General features: G+C 40.2%; 1 protein-coding gene across 1 annotated transcript; it reads right to left on the reverse strand.

Annotated features, from left to right (window-relative positions):
* Positions 1-3,419: 3,419 nt before the first annotated feature.
* EIF2S3 (eukaryotic translation initiation factor 2 subunit gamma) lies at positions 3,420-15,370 on the reverse strand. The gene is made up of 12 exons (XM_066980719.1): positions 15,193-15,370; positions 13,522-13,585; positions 12,859-12,986; positions 12,622-12,743; positions 11,137-11,231; positions 9,805-9,963; positions 9,119-9,253; positions 8,184-8,278; positions 7,155-7,299; positions 6,570-6,739; positions 5,932-6,104; positions 3,420-3,861 (listed from the first exon to the last, which is right to left on the reverse strand). The coding sequence occupies exons 1-12, from the start codon at positions 15,259-15,261 to the stop codon at positions 3,798-3,800; spliced, it is 1,419 nt and encodes a 472-aa protein (XP_066836820.1). The 5' UTR covers positions 15,262-15,370; the 3' UTR covers positions 3,420-3,797.
* Between the last annotated feature and the right edge of the window lie 265 nt (positions 15,371-15,635).

Raw genomic sequence — 15,635 nt, forward strand, 5'->3', positions numbered from 1 at the left:
CTTCCAGTAGTTACTGAACTCCTCAGAATGACTGGCAGCCAATGGGTCTTATGAGTTTTAATACAGATCCAGTTGCAGGTTCATTAAAAAAAAAAAAAGTTAAGTTACTCTGGTCTTGTAGTTTTTTGACATACTGGAATTATTTTGCAAAATATTTAGTGAGGTGACGTATTACCTAGAGTACTGTGTCCAGTTCTGGGCTCCCCAGCACCAGAGGGACAACTGGAGTGAGTCCAGAGGGGGACTACGGAGATGACAAGAGGCCTGGAGCACATGTGGTACGAGGACAGGCTGAGAGAGCTGGGCCTGTTTAGCCTGGAAAAGAGAAGACTGAGGGGAGACCTCATTAATGTGTCTAAACATCTGCGGGGAGGGCGTCGAGAGAATGGAGCCGGTCTCTTTTCAGTTGTGCCCAGCGAGAGAATGAGAGGCAATGGGCATGAACTGGAGCTCAGGCGGTTCCGGCTGAATATGAGGGGGCGCTTCTTTACTGTGAGGGTGACAGAGCACTGGGACAGGTTGCCCAGAGAGGTTGTGGAGTCTCCTTCTCTGGAGATATTCAAAACCCACCTGGATGCCATCCTGCGCAACGTGCTCAAGGTGATCCTGCTCAGCAGAGGGGTTGGAAGAGATGACCTTCAGAGGTCGCTTCCCACCTCGGCCGTTCTGTGATTGACATGCTTTCCGCCGCACAGCTGAGAGGTACCACCCTAGCACCCTCTTAAAGCCAACTACCAAACGCTAACAGGTTATTTGAAGAGATCCAGTTACTGAAACACGGGTATCTGATGCCACCTGAGATGCCCTGCTGTATCCTGCCTGGTTGCCAGCTACCGCTCCAGAGTGCCAGAACTGATGGCTGCCAGTTCCATACACATGCCCTGGCTATCCAACCCACCTGAGGCGGGCACCTATGTGCATGTTGCTAAATCTGACCTACAAATGGTTAAAATAAAAGAACTCCTTTCAAACAGATCCTTAGTAAAGGGACAGAGCACATGAGTACTCTGTTACTACTTTTCATTCAAATCAAGGACATTAAATAATTTACTTCCTTAGTTTTATATGGCATCTTTTCTTCTACTTTCATACATCCAAATCATGGCACCACAATTTCATCTCTGCAGCCAGTGAATGCCGGGTGGCTGTATACAGACACATCAGCACATTACATGTTTACACTTACAACATTCGTATTTGGCTCTGACACTACAGTCATGTGCTTCACGTGTACATCTAAATCAAAACTTTTTACTACTCATACAAGAAGAGCCAAAGCATTTCAGAGGCAATGTAAGATTCTGGTAACAAAAAAAAAAAAACCAAACAACTGTATTTTACATACCCCATTCACCAGAACAGGGCAGAATATGTAGCACACTGTCATACACAAATCACAGTTCACAACTCAGACCACCTACACATGCCCCTAACACCCCTTCTCTTGGAAAGGATCAGGAACAGACTTCACTCCAGACAGACAATTCTTCAACAACCATCCACTCTCAGGCAACTCTTTTTCTGCATGACACAGCGTACACGCACAAACAATGAGCCTAACTCCACCATCAGGAGGAAGTTCCAAACAAAAGAAACTGCTGTAGGACAGGGCTGCAGCTGCTAAAATACCTAGCCCAGCTTGTTGGAAAAGCCACCGTGAAAGCAGGCTGACGTAAAAACAGATCAGAAGCAAAGTTTACCATCTTGGCACTTAATTGCTTCTATTCACACACTAGTTCCCATCAGCTCCTGTGCGCACGATCGAACAAACAAGGTATTGCTTAATGTTGCAGAGGGAACAATACAAAATTTCATAAAGCATTCTTTTATTACTGATAACGTATACCTAATGTATAAATTTGATATTAACTACAGCAGTATCAAACCACATTTTAGACCCAAGCTAAGTAATGACCTATGGATATTTGGATGGAATGATGTAGTTACGGCTACTGATCTAGCACTAGGACAATACTAGTACTTGCATTTATTACCTACCTAAATGAAGGAATACATCAAGTGTTTTGGAAAGATTATAGCACTTCTTTTGAATTTCAGGTCAAGACATTAAGGCCTAATCTCCAAAATACATGGATGACTAGAAACGCCTGTGGGTGCTTAACCAATATATCAGAAGCATTTTGGCTTGGCATTTCTTTAGTATTAGACCCACACACTGAGGACATCCAGAAAGAACTCTTTGGAGTAGATTTCAACTTTGTGGCAGAGTTGTTCTGGCACTCTGTGGTGGCTTACTTTCTCTTCTGTGCCCTCATGCAACCAAACTAGGTAAGATTTTAGGTCATCTAAGTCTTCGGAATTCAGAGTTACATAAGTGAGCTTCCAAAGCATTGAAGATGCAGTCTTTGAAATATCCATGTTCATTGTACACTGGTCAAGTACTAGGAGAATCAGGAAGAACTGTATCTGACACTTTTTAAAAGGAGAAGCACTATACAAAAATCAACGCATTTAGTCCCAACACTGTGTGAGGTAGAAGTACTTTACAAATGGAGAAACTGAGTACAGGAATGTAGATGGAATAAGGCAACAGAAAATACAGTGTGAAATCATTAACAGAACCAATCTGCTCCACTGAAGTCCGTTTTGATGAGTGAAACAATATTTACCCTCAGAATGCCCTTGGCCATCCTAAACACAGTAGCTCAAACCAGATTTTGAAAATGAACACAGTACTTTGTGTAAAAATATGGGAAGCAGCATGACTTGCTAAATAGTCTACTATATAAAATACCTACAACTAATTACACTAATACAAATGAAAAGAAGTTAAATCTAAAAGAATGAGTGTTAGCACCCTACAGTAAGTTTATTACATTGTTTTCTTCTAAGGAGTATGTGATCCAGGAAAGCAAAAGTGGTTTTTATACCTCTCATCTCATTGTGATTTTTTCCTTCAAAATCATTCCCTTAACTGCCTTTTCCAGCTATTTTATAGTTCAAGATCACAGCTAATAATTGCTCAATAGCTTAATTTAAAATATGCCAGGTTGCTCACAAGCTCCACAAGGATAAACAGCTATGCTTCAAGTTAATCCCGTTCTTTTTGTAAACCCATTCTAAAGCAAGTTCAAAAAAAAGTACTGCCAATTCAGATCCAGTTTGTGGTTTTCCTTTGGGGGTTTATCCAAAGCTCCTTGTAATACTGAAAGTGACAAATATAAGTCAGTCAACACTGCCATCTTAATTATAAAGTGTACTACAATCACAATCCTAAAGTCAGAACCATACAGACTTCAGAAGAAAGTTTCTGCTGTAAACAGCTGACTAAATAAACCAAGACGTTGTGGAGAAAGGGTACTAGTCTTCCAGGAGAGCATGGTATTTGCTTGTTTAATTCTTGTACTGGTTGAGCAATCACTGCTCTCTTTTGTTATTCAAAACGTTTTAGGAATTAATGAAAATAAGTGATATTATTTTATTTCAATACCAGATTTATGGTTTGTGTGTTACACTGGGGCCAGCTTGACTGATATTAAACAGATATGTCTGAAAGAGCAAACATAAATTAGACATGCCATGAGACATGTACAATTAACTTCTACTAAAACGTGGATAATGAAACCCACTTCTACAACATTTCTTTTACACTTTTAATGGTGATAATGACTAGTATTTTAGTAAGAGGGTAAAATTCAATAAGATGTACAAGGAGAGCCATACAACTCAAAGATAATGTTTGCACAGCTTCCGATTCCATTGTGAAAATACACCCCCTCCAAAGTAGATAGAAATAGGCACTTCATCTTTAAAAATGAAGCACTCTTTTTCGTTCTTCAGTCATCATCGACAGTTGGCTTGATTGTCACTCCTCTTCTGATTTGACCCCAACCAATTAAACTGTAAAAAGAAAAACAGTTTATATTATTTTAATAGCAGTTAGAAAAATCCAGAATAAATCAACGTACTTCTATTATGCTTAAGCCTTCAATTCACACATTTTGAATTTTTTCCCCACTTGCCTTCCTCACAAAACATCCTGCAAGATCTACGGATGAGAGACAAAGAACATCTGCATGACTGTAATCAATTAAGAATGCACCTCGCACAGCGAACTAAAAATCTGAAGGTTTTGTAACATAAGTTGCAATAGCTGACCGTAAATATACTTACAGCTAAATGTCTTTCTACCCATATGAAAGTGCTGCATTACCTCCAGAGAGAAATAAAAATGTAAGGATTCAGACAAGATTGCAGTAAGATTATAAACATTATAAAGATTATAAACAAATCTAACTCTTAATGAAACTATAACCTAAAAAGGTAAATCAATTTTCAGGAAAGTTCAGTACTCTTAAGGCCCATTTTATAGGCCACTGCCACCCCAGAAAAACATACTTAAAAGAATTTATGATTAAGTTCATTTACAGAGTCAGCAGGCAGACCGTATTATTAACACAACTATCTTTAATACATTCTGGATTTTCAGCAAGGAGATGCACAGGAACCACGTGCATTTCAGTTTCATTTGCTAACAGTAGGGGGTCTCTCTGGACATCAGCAAATTACCGAATAAAGTAACCACATTCACTTAACATTGGATTTCCTACTTTTTGGGACCATATTTATAGCTTATAACTAATCCACATTTGGAATCAGTGTTCCCTGGAATCACGAGTGCATCTTGTTTGCTTTGCCATTTGCTGCTTAACTTCTATGCCTTTATGTATTTATTTTCTATTTTTTCTCCTCTTCTTTTCTTGCTTTCTTACCACCTTTTGAGTACTCCATTCCCTCAGGAAACAAGTTCCTTCCCACAATACCAACTGTATAGAGACAAGTGCCCTTTTGGCAAACTTTGCTTATGTTTTATGAGTGGGAAGTACGAAAGACAGATGCCTTTGAACAAAACTTGCATTAAAATTTGCATAAGTTGACAGTCGCTGGCTTTAAAAAAAAAAAAGCACTGTTTCCAATACATTCTCCTCTTCCTTTCTGCTTTTGCTATCTTAATTTAGGTTCTCTATTTCTTTTCCCTTCTTCTTTCTCCTGTTCAAGAACTTATCTTTTTCTTTTCTTCTGCTCACCCTGCGCAGGGTTTCCTGATTCCTCTTTCCGATTTATCAGCTATCTTCAAGACAGCAAGCACCAAATTCTTGTCTATGCTTTCTTGTTGAACCAAAACACCCATCCACGGATATTAAAGCCTCAGTTCTTTTTCATACAGTAAGAAATTCTTGGGTGAATGCTCCTGTTCCCTTATACTTTCCCCTCATACTGCAAGAGCTGTGCAGGGTCAAGGAATATAAATACCCTTATGTTCTTACGGAATAAATACATAACAGTTACAGTACGCATAATCATCTAAAGAGCAGTACAGCACTAAGCTTAAAATTAATCATCAATTGAATCCACTCATCATTTTTTGCCTCCAGATACTTCTGTACATTCAGCCATTTTACACTGTAAATTAAACAGATCAAACCAGCTGATATATATTTTTTCTCTCTGCCCAGAGCACATGAAATACTGGAACCTTAGTATGTCCCTCCTCCACTCCCCTGCTGTTACTTTAAGGTCACACTACAAGTCACATTCAGCTCCACAGGCTGAACACCACTGACTTGTGTGTGCATAATGACAAGCTTTGGCTTAAGGTTACTTGAGTTTTCAAACCACTCCACCAAGATTGCCTGCTGTTAGCTCAATTACAGCATGGTTGTTTTGGCAGTGCCACGAAACCTCACGATGTTTCCTCGTCTGTTAAGGGGAGATATCTACCCATCTACAATGCTTCTTTTAAAAGAGGATTGGAGAATAAAAGGAAGCATCCCACAATTACGGTGTCAGTGTGTTAGGAGAATCCATATCCATTTTTAAAATTCCTATTCTAGAGCAAAATCAGATCCACTCATTTTTTGTGTTTAGATCATAACAGCCAGATATTCTACCAATTTCCTGTCAGCTTACCGCCAGTGCTTCTCAACTCGTCGACTCAGGGCAATTTTTTCTCCCACTTCTGTGCATACTGGGTTGGTTAACACAATCTTCCCCAAATCAGCCTTTACTGCACTGACTCTCCCTCCAGTAGATAAGGATCCTATGTTTACCATTAAAACTTCATTCTTTGATAATTTTTGCACCTGAAACAAGACATACAAAACTCTGAAAAATAAGTTTTAGTATTTAAAATAGCCTGCTCACACTAAGCCAGCATTATTTAGCAACACAATTCCTCAAATGAAGAAAAATACCACAGACAGTATTGAACATTATTACCTAACTGCCACAAAAACGATACAGCTGAGAAACGCAAAAACCATACATATCCCCCACAAAATATGTATGGGATGTGCATATGTATTTTATGCATATGTATATTATTTTATAGTACTTTAAGCTACTCTGACATGAACTCCTATTCCTCTGAAGAGCTTTATTCTGTAAAATTAGAGGTAACACTTTTGCAACAACCGTATACAAACAGGGAAACAAAATTACTACATCAAAAATGTAGGTATTAATAAAACTTAGCACAAGATATTAAAACAGAAATCAGAAAAAAATACATGAAATACCTTTTATTTTTTTTAAAAAAGGGTACAGACCTTTGCAGCTTTCTTGTCCCCTTCAGTGCGCACACCTAATAGTCGTCTCAGCAGGAAATAGGAAATTTCTAGCTCTGTAAATATTTCAGGCAGTGCTCCAACTGCACCAAGAACTTGCCCTACCATTCGGTCAGCCCGACACAAAGTTGGATCGATCTTAGTTCCAACACCTACAACATAACAAGGAAAGTCCCAAGGAGTAATCGAAAGGTAGGTGTCACATTTACGTATTAAAACATTTGAATGAAACCTGAAAACAGTAAACTGAGAATGTACTGTGAATTCCCTGTGAACTTGGACAGCCCTTTCAGAATGCCAGCAAGACTGATCTGTCTAAACACATGAAGAGATATTCTACCGTTATAGCTGATACAATTAACAGTTCAAGTTGATATAAGTTGGCTAGTGACAGTCAGGGAAATTATTTCCTAAATATCTAATTGTCACACACATTGTCTCCTTCTACATCTAAGTATTTGAAATTGCTCATAACCCTTTTGGTTTCACTTAGCAATGAATTTCAGTAACCAAGTGTTTTCAACAAGCATTAAACAGGAAGATCTTTCTGTAAGAGAATATCCTTACCTATAAGACCTCCTGGAGCAGCATACTGTAGATCATTGTGTTCTGCAAAGAGTGACACTATTTTGGAAAAGATTGGCTTACACATGAGTTTCCCTTCACTGTCCTTGGACACAATACCAGGCCTGACCTCAATTTCCTGACCAACCTAATTACAAAAGTGAAAAAGTAGTTAACAGGTTGTTTCACAGGAACATGAAGAAACTACTAGTCGTAGGTAAGACAACTTATTCCAAGGCCTACTGTTAATACAAATCCTTTGTTTTGGGCTACTGTAGAACTTCTAAGACTTCGGCACTGCTTAATGCAAGCCAGAAAATACCTAAAGCTCTGTATCTTACAGCCATTCAAACAATTGCTTTTCCTTCCAATTAAATAACTGCTTTTGCAAAGGATATTTATCAGCTTTAATTCCAACATATAAATTTTAAGTTTTTTTGAATGACATTTCATTTAGAAGTGTTACAGCACCAATAAAAATTGAGTTAATTCGATCTGTGTAACTGATCATTGATAAACAAGACAAAGAAAATACAAGTCAGTCAAATAAATGTTCAAAGACAGTTTGCTCTCCAGCCTAATATAGTAACTTTTAAAGTTCCCACCCACTGACAGTATTCCACAAGAAAAAAATATTTACAGAATACTTAAGTAGGGAAGTGAGACCTGTGGGAACCCACATACACTTCAGAAGTACCTTTAAAGTTTCTCCCCTTCCTCCACAGAATAATTGAGAAAGTAAGAGTAGTGGGACAGAGAAAAAGTAATTAGATCCCTCAACTTTTGTTAAGCAATGAAAACAGTATCATTAGTAATAAAAGTTAATATAGAAATATATTTTAAATATAATTTTTAAAAAATCAGTGTTTCTTGTTACAGTATTTTAAAACAGGAAAGTGGCAATGAGGATAGGTGCCACCTGACTGTATTCTTGTTCAAGAGAAAATCAACTACATAGATTAATTTTGTACTAAAAATGTACAAAAACTACTCATTATCACTAAAAATCTCCAAAAAGAGAGAAAAGGTTACCTTTAAAACACCCTTTAGAATACTGCCACCAGCTACTCCCCCCTTAAGGTCATCCACTTCACAGCCAGGCTTGTTGACATCAAAAGATCTAATTACTGAAAAGGACAATAAACAAGTTTATATTTAAGAGCCAGTTTTCAAAGAATGCGTGTTTTTTCAACAACAATTTTGATTGCTTCCTTATCCTTATGAAGGTATACAACTATTTATGAAAACATAATTCAGAGAGAATAAAACATGAATATTTAGCTGATTCATTCTCAATCCATTTAAGCAGCTCATATGTATAACAGTATTTTAAAAATCTATTTCTGCATAACACACATTAAGTTAAATATCAATACCTGAAAAAGAAAGCAATGATCAGCTATTTAGAAAACTTCAATATTCACAACGTCAACTTCTTTGTAACCTTGTTTTAATGTACTCCATTCATATGCACTATGAACATGTTCTGTGGGTTTGGGGGGGAAGAGGCAAAAGTGTGGTTTTATTGTAGTGGAACTGGATTTCAAAATATGCTGTACAAGAACAGAGGTTTTTTAATACAGAAAATTTAACCAGGCTACCCTAACTATAGGATTTTCATGTAAATTATTCTTCAAATGAAACAGCCTGTCAATACTTTGTTAAATCAAACTTAAATTCACAGCAATTAATGTGTAAGATACTGACAAATTTATCATCTTTATTGCATTTTACTACTGTTGGACACACAGAATATATACAAAAGAACAATTACCTTGGATAGATTTAACTGGATTAATTTAGCTATCAATAAATTATACAGCTCTCATAAAAGAGTTTTAAAGAGCAAACTGAATGCTCCTTTTAAGCCCACCCCTTTTCAGAGCATTCTGCAACATGCTATTCTGAGTGTAGGTAAAGGTAGGAAACATTTAATCACAAAAGCCCAAAGATAAGCATTTACATACCAATAAGCCTTGGTTCGGATGTGAAGTCTCGCAAAGGGACTGGGATTTTCTTCACTATATACTCACAGACTACCTCAATGTTGTATTTCAGCTGTGCTGAGATTGGAATTATTGGAGCTCCTTCTGCAACTGTACCTAGAACAAGTTCCACATCAAGTCTTAATATAGTATTTATACAAGCACGACCAAGTGTTCTGTCGTTGTTAAAAGCACAAATGAAGTTTGAAGCACACTTTACACATATTTCCCAAAGCAGTATCACAACATACACCCTTCCCTTCAACATCTTAGCTCAAGCCAGCCAGACCTACTTTTCAAGGCAGTCTGAAACAACCTTCATGTTGCGACTGGATAACTCCATACAGAGAAGTTTTACAGTTGTTCTATGAAAATTGTGAAAGGTAATCTGCTTCTTGGTGAGCAGAAAAAGTCTTGAGAGAATTTCCTCAGAGAGATCAGATATCTAAACATTTGATACATTGGTATTCATTTTACAGTCAGTTTTTGTGAACCAAAACATGAAGCACAACTCCAGTGGCTTTTTTTTTTTTTTTTAGATTAACAGACCATGTACACCAGTAACGTCTAAGTAAAGGGATTTTCTACATGTTTATAAAAAAACATCTCTATGTCCCAGCACTGAATAACTTCCACCACCGACTGGATTTCTGCTGGTGAAAACTTACCTTGTACAAATGCAAGAATCTGTTCATACTGTTCTTTAGCCTGGCTCTCTTTCACCAAATCAATCTTATTCTGCAGAATCAAAATATGTTTCAGTTTCATGATTTCTATAGCAGCTAGATGTTCTGAGGTCTGGGGTTGAGGGCATGACTCATTGCCAGCTGAAAGAAGAAAAGGGACTGTGATAAAGAAACTAGAGAGACAGACAAAACTCCTGCACTTAAGACATCTTTCTGTTGTGCCTTTATAAAAAAAGTCATCCCCCAGTAAGCTACATGTGAAGTACCCACACTTTCCCAGAACTGCTGGCTTCAGCATCCACACAGTATGACAGATGAGTGGTTGCAAGAACAGTCTGCCGTTCTACTTGCTCCCAACAGAAACAGATTTAAAGTTTCCCAAGGTGCTGACAGCTAACTCACATCTACTTGAATCATGCCATCCTCTAGGTCTCTAGACATCTCAGTACTGACTGTACTGGACCTTTCAAGAAAGGTCTTAAAATTCTTTAATGTTTTCTTATCACTAACAATAAAACCAGCAACATCCCCAAACTGTATGACAGACAGCAAAAATATTAAGTTCGTGAAAAGGGCAGTTATCAGTACAGTTGGCCACCCAAGAAACCAACGTTGACCCAACGCGCCATTATGATGGTTAATCTCACTTAAGTTTGGTCTATCACACTTTCTAGACTTAAACTGTCATTCATCTGTTTATCAGTTATCTCAGACTATTTAAACTTCAGTATCTGAAGTTGCCCTTCTTGTTTGTTGACATGCCCTGTCCAGATAATGTAATTGCTATGTATCCCTGTAGAGCATTACATTGTTTCACAGGCATATAAAAATGAGTTTTACTCACTTCTGATCAGTGGCAAATCAGAGCAATTGTTTTAATCAAGCTATATCTCCTGTATCCTGGATTTTGCCCATATTCACCTGGATTCACTGTTCATACTGATGTCTGTGTACTCTCCTATATGACTAAGACTACGTATTTAAAGCAAACTGAAGCTTCAGAGAAAAGTCAAAAGTAACTGTAGCCAATGCATTTCCATAAAATATAAATGTTACAGTAGTATTCTACTACAGAGATTCATCTTGGCCAACTGATGGCTACCAGGCTATTGAGTATGTATAGCTGTAGTTTAAAAAAAAGACAGCTTGTTGGAGAGTATTTTCACTGTAACATCACTTAAGTTTCTTATACACATCTCAAAAGCATTCTCTTGTTTTATCCACTCGCCCCACCCCGCTGGATTTCAAAACCCATATAAAGCTGCCTTACGGTATTAGAAAAATAGAGCCCTGCTTTCGTGTAACAGTTATTACCTATCAACAGTAAAGCTGCATCCATTACTGCCGCACCGTTCAACATAGTAGCCATCAAAATATCATGGCCAGGACAATCCACAAAAGAGACATGCCTGTTGTAGAAGAAAGGAAGAAAAATCCAAAAGCCAATTATCAACAACTTCTCCAATTTATGTGAATGGTTAAGCAGATACACAAGTTAAAATAAATAAATAAAAACGAAGAGAACAAGTTTAAGTAAATAAAGAAGCAAACAAAATTTCAAGACAGTTGCTGAGAAGTAATATATTAAAAGTATACACAGAAGAACACAAAGACTATGGAAAGGCTACAGAAAAGCTTTCTGAGTTCTAAGGTTCAATACCACATATTCATACTAGTTATTGCTTTAATATTTCAAAAAGTTACATGGAAATTAGACTAGATTTAAATGCACCAGAACAAAAAACCACAGGATATAGCACATTATATGCCATTTCTCTTATCTCTTTTAAGATGTCTCACACTCCAATTTTAGAAAATTATGCATCTTTACATGGTTACAATTCACTTTAAAGATTTATCCAGAGACAGCACTGCAGTTGCTAGCTCCAATCTTATGGATTTGTTGTGCAGCTGATAACAGTCAATGCACTACATTCTTGTGTGAACCTGTTTAATGAAGAAACCTTGCAGCATGCCACCAAAAAGCAAAAGACTAATTTTCCGCTTCGCCAACAACATTAAAAATCTACAATAAGTAAATAAACAGCAAGATAAAGAACCTAAAGCTTTAAAGCAATAGCTTAACAATGGCTGCACAACAATCACACTCCGACAGAAGCTATTGTTAGAACTAGTGCTCTACCGGGAATCTGAGGAAAAGGAGGAAATACATGACTACAGCAGAATGCGTATTTTATACGTAAGCATGAGCCAGGAATCCTGTCATACAACTGCCTTTGTGACTACTCTCATTTGAACAATCATTGTACAGACTCACACAACCACGGCTGTGATTATGATGCTTGCATAATGACCATGCTATGCTTGTGAAGTAAATCAAGGACACCTGTCCTCCAGTACAAAGAATCAGACTTTAACAGATTCATTTTTAGAACCAGGAAAACTTTTCTGGCTCTATGGGAAAAAAAGGGTTTAAAAGGTCACACATCAGAAATGAATTTTAACGATGAGTTTGCAAAGTCTACATTAATTCTTACTCTAGTGGCTTGAAAAATGCACTTATGGTAAGAGTAGAACAAAGCATCATTTCACTTCAGAGTCCTGCAAACACCCAATGACAGAGAACACAGTTGTGCTCTGTGCTGGATGGTGCACCACAACTAATAAAACCAACGCAAGTTAAATGATGCCTTAGATCAGGGGTGCCCAATCTCAGCATCTATGAGCATGCGGTCTGTTATCATTCAGCTCACAGCTCAATCCTGACTATTTTCACTTCTGTAAAGGAAATGCAAATAAAGAAAATACAATTTGTACCGCTCATTTTACAGCAGTTACCTGACTAGTTTGAAATTCCCTTTGGTGCCAGGAATATCTGTAGGGAACTCATCTGGGGTGCTACTTCCACAGGATCGGTAACACTCTGGTCGGGAACAGCTTGGGTCATCCAGCTTGTAAATCTGGAAGTAATTTTTAAAAATTGAGAAGTTTAATTAACCTATAATTATTTATAAGCTTACCTCCACCCTGAAATATATCAGCAACATTTTTCCTCTATCTCTACCAATAACTCACCTTTGCATTAGCATAGCCCAGCTTGATTGTGATATTTCTTTCCAGTTCATTTTTAAATCTGACAGTATGAACTCCAGATATAGCTTTGACTACTGTCGACTTTCCATGGGCTACGTGGCCAATTGTACCTATGGTTTAAAAGCAAATATTTGTCAATAAGCCATTGTTTAATTTGCACAGTATTCAATTACGCTCAACACCTAATTACCCCAAACTCTCTGGAGCCAGTAAGCCCAGTGGTACCACCACAATAACTATGGGTTTCTTAAAGGCTTTTGTTTAAACAAACGACATCCTAGAACTGTCTCTCGATGCACAGATCTTTGCATTGTTGTGATTTGCATTTTCATGAAAGTAATTTCAACATGTAATCTTGAGGTATAATAAACTTTATTTTAGCAACTACACCCCACATCATTCAAAGTGGTGTTCTTGAAGTAAAATCACTGTGCTTTTCAAGTTAAAATGATCTGACAAGTCTCTTCCTGCATCTTGACAAAATTTATAATAAGAATACCTTATCTACATTACTGTGCTTCAGTAAGAATTTCTTAATTTTTTTCAACATGGGTACCATACGCTAACACATGAGCACCACAAAGACTTACATTACTATGCCCCCGGCCCCTCTTTTTTTTTTTTTTTTTAGGAATTTGTTGTTACCTATATTAATTGTGGCTTGTCTGCTGATGACTTCTGGTGACAGAGGCGTCAGCTTGGTAACATCCTGTATGAAGGAGATTTTACAATTTATTCATCTTAGATTTAAATGTTTAGAGTGCTATATGTATTGGCTTAAAATTTATCCAGTAGCTCCATTAAGCAAAATCCAGCCAAGCTCATTAAAACATCTCTAGTTATGCATTTCATTTTTAAAGTATACAAAATAGGACAAAAAGGAAACAAAAGCGTACAGTCAGAAGAGATTGTAAAGTGTTAAAGAAAGAAGGAAGAAAAGTAAACAAAACAAAAAGATTCAAAGGAAGCTCTAAAACCAAAAATACCCTGCACCCATCCCCAAATTGAACTGGGCGCAACATGCAAATGCAAATTAACTTTCCATGGGTTACACAGCCAACTGTACTTATGTTTTTAAAAAATGTCTGTCAATAGACACTTGTTAAATTTTCTTCAAGATTAAGGTTCCATTATAGTAAATACATAATTATGTGTATATTTGCAGCTTTGGAGTAAGTAGGTCCAGAGACGTCATTAACACCACGGTTTTGTTCTGATTTTTTGAATGAGAACTTTTTCCTCAAATACTGTTATTCCCATCAGAAAAAAAAAAAATTGTCGTCCTCAGCAGAATGCTGCTGGAACCTACTGGTAGCACCTGGCCAAATACATTCAGTATAGCGACTGCACTGAATTTATATGGAGGAGCTGCTGGCTTCAAGGGAAGATTCCACAAAGCCAGGAAGCCTTCACTGCAAGCCAGGATGTAAGTATTTGTGAAATCCCGTAGTGTTTACAGGGCTATGCAGGCAGGTTCTCTACATAACAACCAAATAAAGTTAACCGTAACCTTGTAATATCACCCACTATATTCTCGAGTACTACACGAATAAAACGTTCGGGCGCAAAGCAAGTTCTGCCCACCTACCGCGGTCACATTTGTATTTCTCGTTCGCCTGCCTTAGGGCGGCCAGGCTGGCCGAGGCCAGCGGCGGGACGGCGACCTGCAGATGGCACTGCGCCGCAGGACCACGGGCACGCACGGCTCGGTGCGAACCCTGTCACCGCCGAACTCGTTCCGCAAGCAGGCAATGAGGCGCGCACGCGATTTCTTCTTCGAGACCGGCATGACGCTAAGCTCAACTACGAGCTCCGGCCAGCTTGTGGGGCCGCACTGGAGGGCCGAGTGAAAAAAGGGCAGGAAAGGAGTGAAAAAAGGGCCGAAGAGGGCCAGCAGCGACACCCCAGCAGCGAGGGGAGGAGGCTCAGAAGCCTTTTGAAACGATCAACAAACTCCACTGACGGAATTAACGTACTTAAGCATGAGACTAAGACGGCCAAGTTTCACTGGCAGAGACTAACAGGCTTAGTTACGGCACAAAAAGGTTAAATTACGCTGAGGAAGATCCACGTATTTGGGTGTGAGGCTAAAAAGAAGGCCCGCACGGCCACGGGAGGAGACCGGGGAAGAGCCCGAGCCCCGGCCCCGGCCCCGGCCCCGGCCCCGGCCCCGGCCCCCGGCCCCCGGCCCCGGCCCCGGCCCCCGGCCCCCGGCCCCGGCCCCGGCCCCCGGCCCCCGGCCCCGGCCCCCGGCCCCCGGCCCCCGGCCCCCGGCCCCCGGCCCCGGCCCCCGCCCGTCCCGCCCCGTTCCCTCACCAAGGTGCCGAGGTCCTGCCGGGAGAGGTGCGGCTGCCCCAGCGTCACCCCCGCCTCGTCCCCCGCCATCTTGGCCGCCAGAGGAAGCCGGGGCTGCCCGCGCGGCCGCCTGACCCCCGGCTCCGCTCCGCGCCGCCGCCGCCCTCACCGAGCCCCGCGGCGCTCCCCAACCCAGCGGGCAGGGCCCGGCGCGGGGCCGCCCCGCAGTGGGCGCAGTGGGCGCAGCGGGGCGCCCGGCAGCACCGCCGCGGGGAGGGGGCGGCTCAGGCGCGGCGCGGGGCAGCCCCGGGAAGGCCCCCGCCGCCCTGCCGCCGGGTGATGCAACCCGGCCCCGCGTGCGGCAGCGCCGCCGGGGCGCCGAGGGCTTCGCGCATGCGCGGGGCGGGCGGGGCGGGAGCGGCGCGCGTGCGCCGGGCGCCCGCCGCCGGATAACGGTCGCGGGC

Source organism: Anser cygnoides, chromosome 1 (assembly GCF_040182565.1).
Source record: "Anser cygnoides isolate HZ-2024a breed goose chromosome 1, Taihu_goose_T2T_genome, whole genome shotgun sequence".
Lineage (NCBI taxonomy): Eukaryota > Metazoa > Chordata > Aves > Anseriformes > Anatidae > Anser > Anser cygnoides.

Bases quoted from the DNA above. Each gene is read 5' to 3' on its own strand.
- EIF2S3 (XM_066980719.1), bottom strand. From the start codon at position 15,261: ATGGCGGGGGACGAGGCGGGGGTGACGCTGGGGCAGCCGCACCTCTCC. The intron at 12,744-12,858 runs GTGAGTTATTGG...AATTACTTCCAG, and splicing joins TGGGCTATGCTAATGCAAAG to ATTTACAAGCTGGATGACCC. The intron at 9,254-9,804 runs GTAAGTTTTCAC...AACTTGTTCTAG, and splicing joins GATTCTTGCATTTGTACAAG to GTACAGTTGCAGAAGGAGCT.